The 13,642-nt window shown below is 38.3% G+C and overlaps 1 protein-coding gene across 1 annotated transcript in view; it reads right to left on the reverse strand.

The window, feature by feature from the left end:
* SORCS2 (sortilin related VPS10 domain containing receptor 2) overlaps positions 1–13,642 on the reverse strand; it is a 2,271,537-nt gene that overhangs the window by 119,186 nt on the left and 2,138,709 nt on the right. Inside the window, exons 20-22 of the mRNA XM_044063564.1 lie at positions 11,901–12,024; positions 11,705–11,817; positions 8,659–8,784 (exon numbers count right to left, since the gene is read on the reverse strand). Coding sequence (XP_043919499.1) covers positions 8,659–8,784; positions 11,705–11,817; positions 11,901–12,024 — 363 coding nt within the window. The remainder of the gene's footprint in view (positions 1–8,658; positions 8,785–11,704; positions 11,818–11,900; positions 12,025–13,642) is intronic.

The following is a 13,642-nucleotide window of genomic DNA, read 5'->3' on the forward strand; positions in this document are numbered from 1 at the left end:
ATTTCCACAACTCTATCCCTTCAACTAAAATTATCCAGTACGCAGATGATTCAACTATAATCTGCTCTGCTACCTCCATCCCCACACTGCTAAACTTACTCAAGATGCATTCTCAACCACCGAACAATGGATGAAAACAAATCACCTTGTACTCAATGCCTCCAAAACCAAAGTAATGGTATTCACCCCCTCTAAAGCTACCTTTTTCAATCCAAGTAATTTCACTATTACTAGTCACAACAATACACCCCTAGAACTGGTATCTGAGGCCAAATTATTTGGGGTCCAAATTGATAGTCAGCTTGAATTCAATTCCCATCTTCAACTAAATATAAAAAAAAAAAAACACCAAAAACTCGGCATGCTCTACAGACAGAATTGTTATCTTACACCCTCCACCAAACTCACCCTATCTACCACATTTCTCATCCCATCCCTCCTCTATGGAGCCCCACGTCTAACTAACCTATAATTTTCTCTCAAAACACAACTCTCCTCTTGCTATAACAAAATTGCCAAGTTTGCTACCTCCCATAAGTCCTCCTCACATCACTGTTCGGCTCTCCACAAACTAAAATGGTTAGAACTACCCAATCACCTCACCTACGTCCAACTGACTCTTGCACACAAACTCATCTTCAATCCCTCCCTCTGCCCATCCCTCTCCTCTACCTTCAAAATGCACCTCCCTGATAGAATTCTAAGATCTAACAACCAAAACTTAATTGAACTGTATAAACCAATTCGTCCCCCTGGAAAAAATCTCTTATCCTACAGTCTTGCTCGTCTCTAGAACTCCTTACCCCCATCCATTCGTACCATCACAAATCACTTCTCATTCAAAAAATCCCTTCACTCACACCTAATTTCCCAGTGGGAATGCTCCTGCCCCCACCCAACATAATCTCCTCATACTGAGAATTTCCACTTCTCCTCCCCTATTCATAATGGGAATTTCTACTTACTCTCCAAAACTCATAGATCTTGCTCTTGCTTGTATTAGCTTTTTCTGAATACTTAAAGGTACCTAAGTGTAAATATACCCTATGATGGAAAAGGTTCTCTGTTTCTATAATGAAAAGTTCTATGTCAGCTCATATACCTTCCTCTTGATTGTATTAAGCTACTCATCCTGAATATATGAAAGATATCTCCAGTGTAACCCACCCTAAGTTGTAAAAGCCTCTCAGTTTCTATATTGTAAATTGTTTTCAGCGATACAAGATTATAATATTTGTATATGTTTGTACACTAGTCTACTGTATTTCCAAGTCCATAGGAATTGTATAATTGAAACTAAATACCTTATTGTAACCTTGCTAATTGTTTTTGGAGCTTTTCTCCCCAGGACTCCATTGAAAACGGGTTATTTTGGCCCAATGGACTATCCTGGTAAACCAACTGCAAATAAATAAATAAATAAATAAATTAGGATCTCTATTTAACCACAGCCTCTAGACTGGCTTTGTTCCAATAGTGTGGAGAACAGTTATGGTTATCCCGCTGCAAAAGGTAGGACCCTAAACTTAGCCAGGAAATTACAAACCTATAAGCCTGACTAGTCTTGTTTGTAAGGCCATGGAAAAATAATCATAGACGTGATAAATAAAAATATAAGAAACCTCTAGACACTGGACCCAACCCAATTTGGTTTTGTCAAGGACAAGTCATGCCTACTTAATCTGGTGGACTTCTTTGAGAAAGTCACTAACACAATGGATAAGGGTAAAACAGTGCACTACATTGACCTGACCAAGGCATTTGACACAATTCTCCACTCAGGTATTATAAGTAAACTCACAAAACTGGGCATAAATCCCTATATCACCGGATGGATAGCCAACTGTCTCAAAGTCAGGACAAATGTGGTTAAAGTGGCTGATTCTTCCAGCAAGAGGCCAGTTACTTGTGGTGTGCCATAGGGCTCAGTACTGGGACCGTTCCTGTTCAGACTATACTTCTTGGATGCCAAGGTCTATGTGGAAGACATCTGGATGACAAATTCTGCAAATGACTGTAAGCTGGGGGCAATCACTGTATCTCCCAATGTTGTAGATATCCTTCAGGAGAGTCTAAATCAATCAAATGATTGGTGTCAGAACAATGGCCTGAAACTAAATGCAAAGAAATGCATAATCGTACCCTTTGGGAAATCAAATACCCCTGCTAACTATAACATTAACAACACACCATTAAGATTAGACTCAGAGGTAAACAATCTTGGTACACAGGTAGGTAGTAGACTGAACCTTGACTGTCACATGTCCACAGTGGTGAGGAAGTCATTCTATAAGTAAAGGTATGGCATCCAGATTCAGGGAGATTATAGTCCCGCAGTACAAAGCTCTCATTAGACCAATAATTGAGTACAATGAAGCTTTTAAAAAGTACTTGACTAGGCACTTAGAACAGCTGGAGTAATCAGAGGTCCTTCATTAAGAAAGTACAGTGTGTTAACAACATGTCCTTTGCAGATAAACTGAAAGTCCTTTCTCTTTAAACTGTATTCCATCATCTGACCTACAAGGCACTCAGAAATCCAACCTTGATGGAGCTGCTAAGACAGGTCACCCATTCTAGGGATCTAAACTTAATCACTGAATCAAACATAACATGCTGGAGAGACAGATATGTGTTCCAGAGACGGACACTTCTTTGAAATAGGCTTTCTATTCACTTAAAGCAGAGTCTTTTCCTGACCCTCCAGACTGAAGGATGGGTAATCATAAATTCATACCTGGGGTGCCTACTATGTCCCTTATGGAGAACAGCAATCTGTGAAATCTGTAAAATACTCAAGGCACAGGCACAAACCCATGACATACCATCCTCCTTCCCCAAGGGGTCATATACTGGGTAAAATTAGGTTTTATTGGCTAGGATTGTAAAGACTCTTGAGCCGTTAGCCTAGTAATTTCTTATGAATCTATAAACATATAAGAATGATATGAATGCTATAATATGGAGGCTTCTGTAAAATTTCGAGCTTGAGCAGTTAGCCTAGTAATTTCCTATGAACATATAAGAATGATATAAATGCTATAATATGAAGGCTTCTGTAAAATTTTGAGCTTGAAATTAACCAATTTGCATTGATCTAAGGAACTCATCTCCTGTGTGTATGAGCATCCTCATTTAAAAAAAAAAATAATTTCATGAAATGCTCTTGAAACATTAATGCATATCACCTTTATCTACATTGCATCATAAAATCTTGCTATGCAATATACTGCACCAGTTATTAGCTTTCTGTATTAAAAGTCGTAGGTTTTCATACTTAAGTGACTTTTGTCTAACTTTACTGTCATTTTGACAGAATATTTCTTAGTATTTTAATGCACATGTTAAGGGGATAAAAACAGAATTGCATTTCTTCTAAGAAAGCTAGGCCAGAAATATATGTGGTATTCTTTGAGAATTAGTTGAGATATTACTTCTAAACAAGCACTGTCAGGAAATGTTTGTGTTCTGTGAGACATAATACTGCAGTTGTGTATTGCAGGTCACAGCTATGCTTTAATGTTATAAACAAAACAGTATTATGGAGAATTTACTGTGAGGCAGACAGTGTTCTAAATATTTACAGCACACACTCTTTCCCTTGGGATGTTAATGCAAGTATCGCTTAAAAGACAGACAAGCACAATGACCGACACATGCAAATAAGTAAACTAACATGAAATATACTCAACAATAAATAACTGTCTTTTGCATCAAAAGATCCTGGGATATCTTTTTAGTCATTCATAGCTTCAGAATGTGTGCTCATCGCTGCTTGCCTAACCAAAACCTTTCTGTTAAAATGAAAGTATTTTTATGCATATTACTAGATACAGCAGCAGTCTCAAAGAGAAATAAAATGGATTATCTGTTAGGAATCTTTAAAATTTATTATCAACTCTGGTGACATTTGAGGCAACAGTCTTATTTGCACAAAATGCAATGCTTCATGGAAAAATCTTATGGAAGTTTTTTTTTTTTTTTTTTTTTTAACTTCAGTAATAAGAGAATTAATTACTCTGAAAGAAAGCAATACCAATTTAAGAATTATTTCATCACCATTCCACGGTGACAAAGCATAAATGTATATATTGCCGATCATATGGTCTGCCTGGATTTCTACAATGGGTTTTGGGAATAATAGGTTCATAGGTAGGTACTAGGCTATCTGCCCGAGGGCATTTATAAGCCTAGCCAGAATGTGTTGGCTTTTGTCACCCCATTGATTAATTAACTGAGCCTCTGTCAAGCAGAGCCAATGAAGTGATCCCAGGGGTGTACTTTCTGTTACCCATCCACTCATCAAGGCTTCTCTTGAAGGGTGTTAGTGAGGGGCTCTTCCTAATGTAGTTAGGAATTTTGTTCAAAAGCATGGGGAGTCTCTGTGACAGGAATCTATCCCTCCAGCATGTTCTATTTATTGTTGTGGCGAGGTTTAGCTCATTAGAGCACGTGGCTCGCAGTGACTTGGATTTCTTTAGGTGGAGCATGTCCATCAATTCTGAGTTGGACATGGCTTTGTAAGTCAGGCAGAGATCACCTCTGAGTAAGCGATATGCCACTGAACACAACTGGAGTTTTTTCAGTCGGGCTGCATAGGACATATGTTTGAGGCCAGTAATCCTCTTGGTGAGGTGCTTTTGTGGTCTTTCAAGCTGTTGGAAGTGTCTTGTGAGGTACATCCCAAATGGGGCATTGTACTCTATGATGGGTCTGATGAGTGACGAGTAGAGGGGCACTATAACCTCTTTATTTCTAGATGCGAACCCCTTAGTAATTAGATGGGCCACATTGAAGGATTTCCTAACTACTTTGGCAATATGATTGTCAAAGGAGAGATTACTATCTACCTGGGTCCCCAGATCTCTTATTACCTCTTCTGTTATTAAGGGGGCTGCCGCCTATGTGGTAATTCATGGGTGTTTTGTTTTTCCCAAACGGGATGACTATGCATTTTTTGGCATTTAGCTTGAGGCCATGACTTTGACACCAGGTGTCTGTCTCAGTAAGGCCTTTTTGGAGGATGTCCGTGTCAGCCGGAGAGTCAATTATGGCTCCCAGTTTGCAGTCATTGGTGAACTTGGTTAGCCATAGTACTCCTGTGTTTGCCTGTACTTCTGAGAAATATATGCCAAACAGTAGGGGTCCCAGAACTGAGCCTTGTGGGACACCACTTGTGACTGGTTTAGATTCAGACCTGGAGCCCGCTATTCTTACCGTGTGAGTTCTGTCTGTAAACCAGTTGGCAACCCATCTTGTGACGTAGGGGTTTATGTTCAGGCTGCTGAGTTTTTCTATAATACCCGAATGAGGCATGGTGTCGAATGCCTTGGTGAGATCAAGGTAGGCTGTGTGAACCACCTTTCCCTCATCTATGGCCTTGGTAACTGTCTCGAAGAAGTCAACCAGGTTTAGTAGGCATGATCTGCCCTTAACAAAGCCAAACTGGGTCGGGTCAAGTGTTTGAAGGTTCACAATGTCTTTGTTAATGAGTTCCATAATGATGCACTCCATAGCCTTGCAGACCAGGCTAGTCAGGCTTATGGGGAGATAGTTACCAGGGTCAGTTGTGGCTCCTCCTTTGTGGAGCGGAATAACCATTGCTGTGCACCATTCTATGGGCATGTAGCCTGTGGAGAGGCTGAGGTTGAACAGCGTGTTTAGGTGGGGGGGTTAGTTCGTTCTGTAGTTCATGCAAGACGCAGCCTGGGACACCATCTGGCCCCATTGATGCTGTGTTTTTGGCTTTTGAAAGGGCTGTTTTCATCTGTGCTTCTGTGATTTCTGGGACACTACACTTTAACCGTATTGTTGTGGGCCCTTTGGAAGGTGAGAGGGAGGTGAGGTTTGCACTGAATCTATCTGCCAGTATGTTGGCAATACCAGTAGGTTCAGTATATTTTGTGCTATTTTGCACTATCTCAGAGCATATCTGTGAGTTGCCACTTAGATTTTTGACATAGCTAAAGAAGGCTTTGTGGTTAACTTTTGAGTCCTTAGCTATTTTTCTTTCGAAGTTAGCCTTGGATGATTTTATGAGGGACCTTAGTTTCTTCAGGTACTGATCAGGGATGTCTTTCCTTCTTGGTATTTGCTTTTTTTCTGAACTAGTTTCCTCCTTTTGTTGTATAACCTGTTTATGGCAGGGGTCCACCAGACTGGTTTCTTTCTCTTAGGGGAGTGAGTCTTGGTTTTGTTAGGGATGGCACGATCCATGCATCCTTGTAGGTGCTCATACAGTGCAACTGTATAGGATTCTGCATCATGGGCAGTGTTATCATTTAGCGTGGGGGCTGTGAAACTTACCACCTCTAACTTAAGTAAGGTGAAGTTTGCTTTAAAAAAGTTTTTCACTGTGGCTTCCTTGGTTGGGGGTGGTGGTGGGGTGTGGACTTCCAGAGTGATTAGTTTATGGTCTGATCTAACCAGTGATGGGTTGACCAGGTCATGGTGATGACCAGGTCCAATATGTTTTGGCCTCTGGTAGGGGAGTTTACCAGATGATCCAGGGAATTTGAGTTGATAAATTCCAGGAAGCGCTGAGCCTGGGAGTTTGTACTCAAGTATTTCTCCCAGTTAATGGTAGAGTAATTGAAATCTCCCAAGATCAGGGTGTTCGGTAGGACCTTCATGTTTTCCAGTGTCTCCAGAAAGGTGGAGTGGTGGTCCTGGGTCATGGAGGGTGATCTGTAGCAGGCCACAATTTGCATTGCAGATTTGCCCAATGTTAGTTGCACATGGATGATCTCAGAAGTATCATGCTGTGCCACTAACCTGGAGGTGTGGGTATCCTTGATGACTATGGATACACCCCCTCCTTTTGTGTTTCGGTCCGTGTTCTGTGGCCGAAATGTGTGGTATGAGTTGTAGCCCAGTAGTGCTGGAGTGCTCTCTGGAGCCATGAACCAGGTTTCAGTTACTGCATAGATGTCGACGTTCTCCATACTTAGGAGTGCTTCGAGTGCATGCATTTTGAGATTTAAACTCCTGGCATTGAGTAGCATAACCCTCAGTTTTTTACTTGTGCTGTTTATGGAAGTGGGTTTGAATTTTGAGCCTTGCCTAAAAAAGTCACTATGGGGGCAGCAAGAACCTTGGCCAGTATTCGAAAGCCAAGGGGTGACAGGTGCAAGCTGTCTCTTGCAAAGCAACGCGGCTTGTCGAGCATGTCATCCCAGGCTGACAGACACTGGATCCCCTTTGAATGACACCAGAAGCTTAGCCAATTCTTGAAATTGATCATTTTTTCTTTATACTGAGGTATCATTCTTGGCTCAATGACAGACACTGTGTAAGTTGCACAAATATAAGATGCACAAATATAAGCTCCGAAAAGAGGTGGGCATGACAACTCTTAATTCCAGTTTATGAAATTTCAAAAGATAACACTATATAAGAAGATGATGAGGGCTAATTTAACTGGAAAGGCAATGCATTGCTTCAGTTTTGCAAAAATCTGCATTAAAATGTGCTGAGAATTGCAGCTGTACATTTCCCACAGTCATATTTATGAAACTGATATTAGGCAATGGTGTATAGCTAACTTCATCATATACACTAGTGGATAAGAAAAAAACACAGTGAAAGATGACTTGTTATGATGGAGTAAATGGGATATGGCAAAGCAAGTTTATGCAGCTAGAAGCCCTGGTTTTCTCTGGTATCTAGAGTCAGCCATTTGCAAGTTCTGGAAGTATTACATACCCACTACTATGAAACCTGCTGAACTGCAATATCCCAGCCCCTGCAATAAAATAAAAGTTTAGCATTTTATTTTTGTGGTATAAATTTGTCATCAGCAGATATGTTTAACTGAACTGTTCTTCATACAGCCATTCCTAAGAACATTGGCATAGTAGAAAAGGAGATTAAACATTAACAACAGTGAAAAATGCCCATATTGTCATATTGTAACATCTCTGTTAGTCTTCCAAACTAAAAGGCAAAATGGTCACAGAGACAAACTTTTCAGTAAAAACTACAAGAAAGACCTATCCAAGCTAGATTCCCAACTGTGCAACACCTTAAGCCTCCAGCAGTATAAGCCCGTGGGATACATGCAAATGATCTTTTAAGGACACACAAGGGCTTCAGTTACATAGCTTCTGAATGCCCATGACGTCTTGCTTTTTAGGTCTCTATGGGTACATTCAGGCCAACAAAGCCAAATCTCATCAGTTGCAGATATGCCTGTCACAGTTTCAGGTAGTAGACTGGTAATTATTTCTAAACGTACCTGATCATTAGAGTTCTATACCACATGTGTTCTATGAGAGTAGAAGTCTATATGCTTACACTTTAACACTTATTTACTTAGTAGATACAAGTCATAGCCATAACACTGTCTGTTGTTAAATCTTGGAAATGCCACTGCATATGTACACTTATACTTAAGTTACACAGCTATAGCTTTCCACAGAGACGTCTGATGGCCTTGCTGTGTCAATGTTTATTTTATATTTAAATAGCATATGCACTATGTGCTTCATCTCATAAAATCTACAATTAAACAAATAATAGTTTTGAGAAGGATCAGTTCACCTGATTAAAAAAAATATAAGCGTATGAATTCTGAAGTTAAATATATGCAATGTGAATAGTCTGAAAGTGGAGCATATTAATTCTCACCTGTGCATCAAGTAATGTTAGAGGATTTACCTTATCAGCTGGTATACTCCTCCTCCTCTTCATTGCCTGGGCTGTTGGAAGCAGATATAGTTCACCTGTTGTAGGAAGGCCTGGTCTTACCACCGTTACAAGTGAATTCTCTGGAATACCAGTTTCCTGAAACCACAGAATCTGTACTTCATTATTGTGGACATATGTTGAATTTAGAAGTTTAACAAGAAACAGAATGGATTAACAATGTTCCTCTTGAAACTCCATGTTCTGTTGATCATTTTGTTATTTACTTTATGTTTTTGCAAAATGTGCAAACAATAGAAACGTCCATTAAACATTGTATATGTCTGTACACTCATGAATTAATTAGATAGCAATATATGCAAATGGATTTGGATTTTATGCATTAGTTTATACATTTTATTTTGAATAATAGGTATATCTTGACATACTGTATGCTATGAATATATATTATATACTATGTTCTGAATATATAGTTTTCAGTGTAAGAGGTTACAATTTAAGTAAATGGAAAGCTATGTCCCTCAAGAGTAAATAGCAAAAACCCTATTCACCTTTTGTAATTTTTGGGTCATACTGATTACCATTTTTCACATCATGGTCTGTCTCATAATTCCCTTTTTACCAAACCACATTTGGTAAATAGGTCATGGAAACTCTAATGCTCTTCATTGAAACATGCTGTAAGATTTAATCCAAGTGAACTCTACAAGCTTAGAAAGATGAAAGTTCTGTTTAACATCTCATTCAAGGTACAGCCCTTCAGGAGTACAGTAACTCTACCATGTTGCTGTGCAGTGACACTAACAAAATATACATCCAAGTACCCTGTACTAGGATTCATAAAAATTGTAGTTTCATTACCCAGTCCCCTAAAAATAAACACCATTGTAAAACAATGAAAAAAAGCAAAACCCATCCTTCTTCAACAAAAGTTTGAACTTTTACTGTGATTCCAACTATAAAAATGCCTAGTCAACCAGACCTTCTTTTCCCTAGCAGCTAAGTTAATTAGATAACTTTCCTCTTACAGACTCTTTGTCCTTTACTGCATCTTTCTCAAAACTAAACAACCTAATCTCTTACTCTCAGTACTGGGCCTAAGATAATGAAAAAGTGTTCCCACACAAATAAAAACACCTCATCTTATCTTACCAAAATTTAGGATTTAGCTAAAGGCCCACCTCTTCTCTTCCAACCATATCATCTAACCTGATCTACATCACTCTCTCTCTCTCTTTCTCCTGCAAGCAACACTCTTACTGTCATTAATATTGCACTGATCTACATTTCTCACCCATATAATCTTTTGCCTAACATAACTTCCCCTTCCAACTATCTAATGTCAAGAAAGGCAGTCACAAGACCATATAGAGGAGCGTCCAACACACAAATCAGGGAGACTTCCTCCCAGTAAAGAACAGACACTGGGGTAGAATCAGAGATTGCAAAATTATTCCCAATGAAATAGTTGGCCCTCAATTTAAAACTGTAGTGGTCACAATCAGCTGCAAACAGTGGTCAGAGAAAGCTTTAAGGTGATGACAGAATAGGATGAAGACCTGGAATTTAACCGGAATGAAAACATAAGTGTTCATGGAAATACTTAAGGCTCTTGCAGCTCAGAAATAAAGCAAGAAGATGAAGTCAAGGAAGAATGGCAGTGCATCAAACCAGCCTGTGGAAAACTATAAAGCAGATATGCAACAGAGCCAGTTACAGAAATTAGGTTTATAAGGAAAACTGGTGGTGGAATGGAGAAGTCCAGAAAGGTATCAAAAGACAGAAGGAATGTAGGAAAAAACGGGAGACAGAAAACACTGAACAGACTATGAAGGAATACTGGTTGGTTACAAAGTGAATGAGAGAGCAGTCAGAATAGCATAGAACAATGCAGAAGAAGCCCTCTTCAACCTCTGAAAGGTGACTGTGCAGATAGTTTCATTATAGTGGAACCTCATGTAATAGTTCTGAAAGGGATTCTCTATGGATAACTATACTACCACACGGTAACCTGGATGTGGCACCCTGAAAAGGCATGGCTGACAAGCCTGTCAATAGTGTGGGTACCAAAAGGAAGTTTTACACAGGGAGATTAGGAAGAGACAAGTACTGGCAATTAGTCTCTGATGACATATAATTTTAACTGAACTCTAAAATAATTCTAAATATTTGATTATTGAATGGTTACATACAATTATTCCATAATGCAGGCATGTTTATGTCTGACAACATTTTCAAATCAACAATGAAGTTATTGTTGAAATGGGACTAGAACTAGAAGAAAGTCTATTGTAACAGGGAGGTGAACTAGTCAAGGTATAAAACAGCTGTCAGCAGAACTGTCCCCTTAGATTAGGGAAGGCCAGTCCAAAGAATCATGGGTAGGCAAGTGGGGCCACTTTAGGGGTAGAAATTGTAAAACAGAAAAGAAGCAAATTCCTTTCAAGACAAATGTGTGATTGAGGAGATTGCACACCCTATCCTCATTTGGTAGGTGATAATAAGTCAGGGTGACAAAGTGTTAGGTTTATACTGGGGAGATGAAGAGACCTCCTGTCATTGTCCCAAAATGTGTCCTTTGGAAATAGTTTGTTACTGATTTAGTGATCAGGATGAGCCATGCTATTAGTTAGGGTATGATATGGAGTGCCAGGCAGGGATATTAGGCAGGGTTACATGCAGTATATTTGCCTGAACTGTAAAAATGGTAACTATTGAGGTGCTGAATTGTTGAATACAACTATTTTACTTCTGTTATTCACAGCTGTGTTTATACTCAGTAAAATGCTCATGTCAAAAGGGGTTTAGACAAGATTAGAACAGTACAGACACATATTTAAAACTTCATTTAAATGTAAAGATGACATTTCAACATCTTAGTTATTTAAACAAATACATCTATATGGAGAGGAGAATGGCCTCTTCCCAAGAAATAAGCTATCATTGCATATATAATTGAGAACACAAATAGATGGCTCATTTCAGTGACATTTAACTTTTACAAACACGGTTATGTACAAGGCTAATACTTGTTTAAAGTTACGTTAAAGAATTATACCTTAGCAAGAAGCCTTGTAACCACCCGTCCTACATCCTGCCTCCATTCAGGGATGTCTGGGTTAGCGGCATCAAGATCCTTACTGAACTTCAAAGGCAAGGCATCAATGTGATCTGAAATGGGGAAAATTAGTAAACAATATGATCAGCAAATTTAAACACCACAAATTGTTACACATTACAAAAATCCCGCTTACCAAATACTCGAACAATCCTAGTGTCCTGAACCACAGAATTTCCACAGGAGGCCTGTACTGTAACTGTTACTTCACCCACTTCAGGAAACGCGGTGACTAGGTAGTTTTCCAGTGATAAGACAGGCTAAATTATTCAAATATAAATAATGAAATTAATAAATAAAAATAATCAATTATTCAATTAAATTATCATATCTAGGGAACTGAAAGTAGAAACTGTATGGTTTGATCAAATTCAGAGTATTTTTACACAGCATATGATAGTCTGCAAAAGTTGAAGAAACGGGGAGATTTTTAACAAAAAGTTTTCACAAGAAGAAAACATGCAGTATTTATTCAGCAAAATATTATTACAGAAATGTGTGGCAGTAATAAGATACAGAATACTTGATCATTTGTGTAATATTTTCTATTGCATTTGTCTCAGTTCTGGTAAATGCAAAATATGTGTCAGGTTGCCAACTAAAGCAGTAACAGCACTGATTGACAAAAAGGGGCAGTACCATAAAACTGTTTAAATGCTCTGATTCACATATCAATGATACCATTGAAGTAACTTCTCATAGCAAATTATTAGGGATGATAGTGGATGGCAATCTTAAATTTGACCTGCGTTTACAAAATTGCATTAAACAAATCACCAAAGGCCATGGATTATTTGATAGAGCTAAAAACATTCTCACCAACACAACTAAAGCTCTACTTGCCACTACCTACCTCCTCCCCTCACTACTTTACTTTAAACTATATCTCTAAAAATAAACAAGTATTGATTCGTACCTTACACCTCCTTACTCTCGCTTCTTCACCCACTTCCTTAGTTCAATCAATTTATCTACTCTGATTCTGTATCTAAATATGCCATAACCCTGTTTTCTCCCACTTCATATTACAATTCTTATTTGTATTATACTAACTTTCATTTGGTTCCTGCAAAGTAGCTACAATTTCTCTAAACAATAAATCACTGTCATATAACTTGGATTTATTCTTAACCAATGCATTCACAAAATGCCTAATTTGATGTAATTATTTCAAATGTAGATGGTTGTGTATCATTTTTGAAGATTGTAAAGTTATTGTTCTTAAAATGTATTTGTAATATATTGCAAGTTTTTCTCCCTGGCCTCAGCTAAAAATGGGCACCTACCCAGTCGGACTTTCCTGGTAATCAAATATCAATGTCAAAAAATGTTGGATTACATAATTTGGATATGTCTTGGTTTGAGAAAAGATAACTACTGCACAGCAGTGAAGAGCCTGGAGAGAGCAGGCTGTTTGGATACAAACAAGGAGCTAAATGATGAAGTTGAACTGAGAAATACTGTATGTATGCATATATAGAAAAACTTGAGGCATGCTAACGTGGGAAGATCTGTACCTTAATAAACAGGAAGAAGAAAAAACTTAATTAATGGAAAAACAAAACAGTAAAAGTTATCTGAACTGAGATGATCATATTATTCTTTTTAGAGGTGAATCTTTTGAAACAACTTAAGAAACCACATAACTAATTCTATCATCAGAAGAAGTACTGTTTTTACATCTTTTCTTTCCATTGTGCACAAATGTAGAAATGTATAGAATAGAAAGGTACAATGTTTCAGGATTGATTGTATGCCATGACAGTGCTATTATCTGAAAAAGAACTGCATTTACAAATTTTTATTTCTCTCAATTTTTTTTATTTTCAAATACATTTGAATGAATTCCATAGCATTTATACATAACATCTTAAGTAA

This window comes from Protopterus annectens, chromosome 2.part1 (genome assembly GCF_019279795.1).
Source record: "Protopterus annectens isolate FY-2018-M chromosome 2.part1, PAN1.0, whole genome shotgun sequence".
Taxonomy (NCBI): domain Eukaryota; kingdom Metazoa; phylum Chordata; order Ceratodontiformes; family Protopteridae; genus Protopterus; species Protopterus annectens.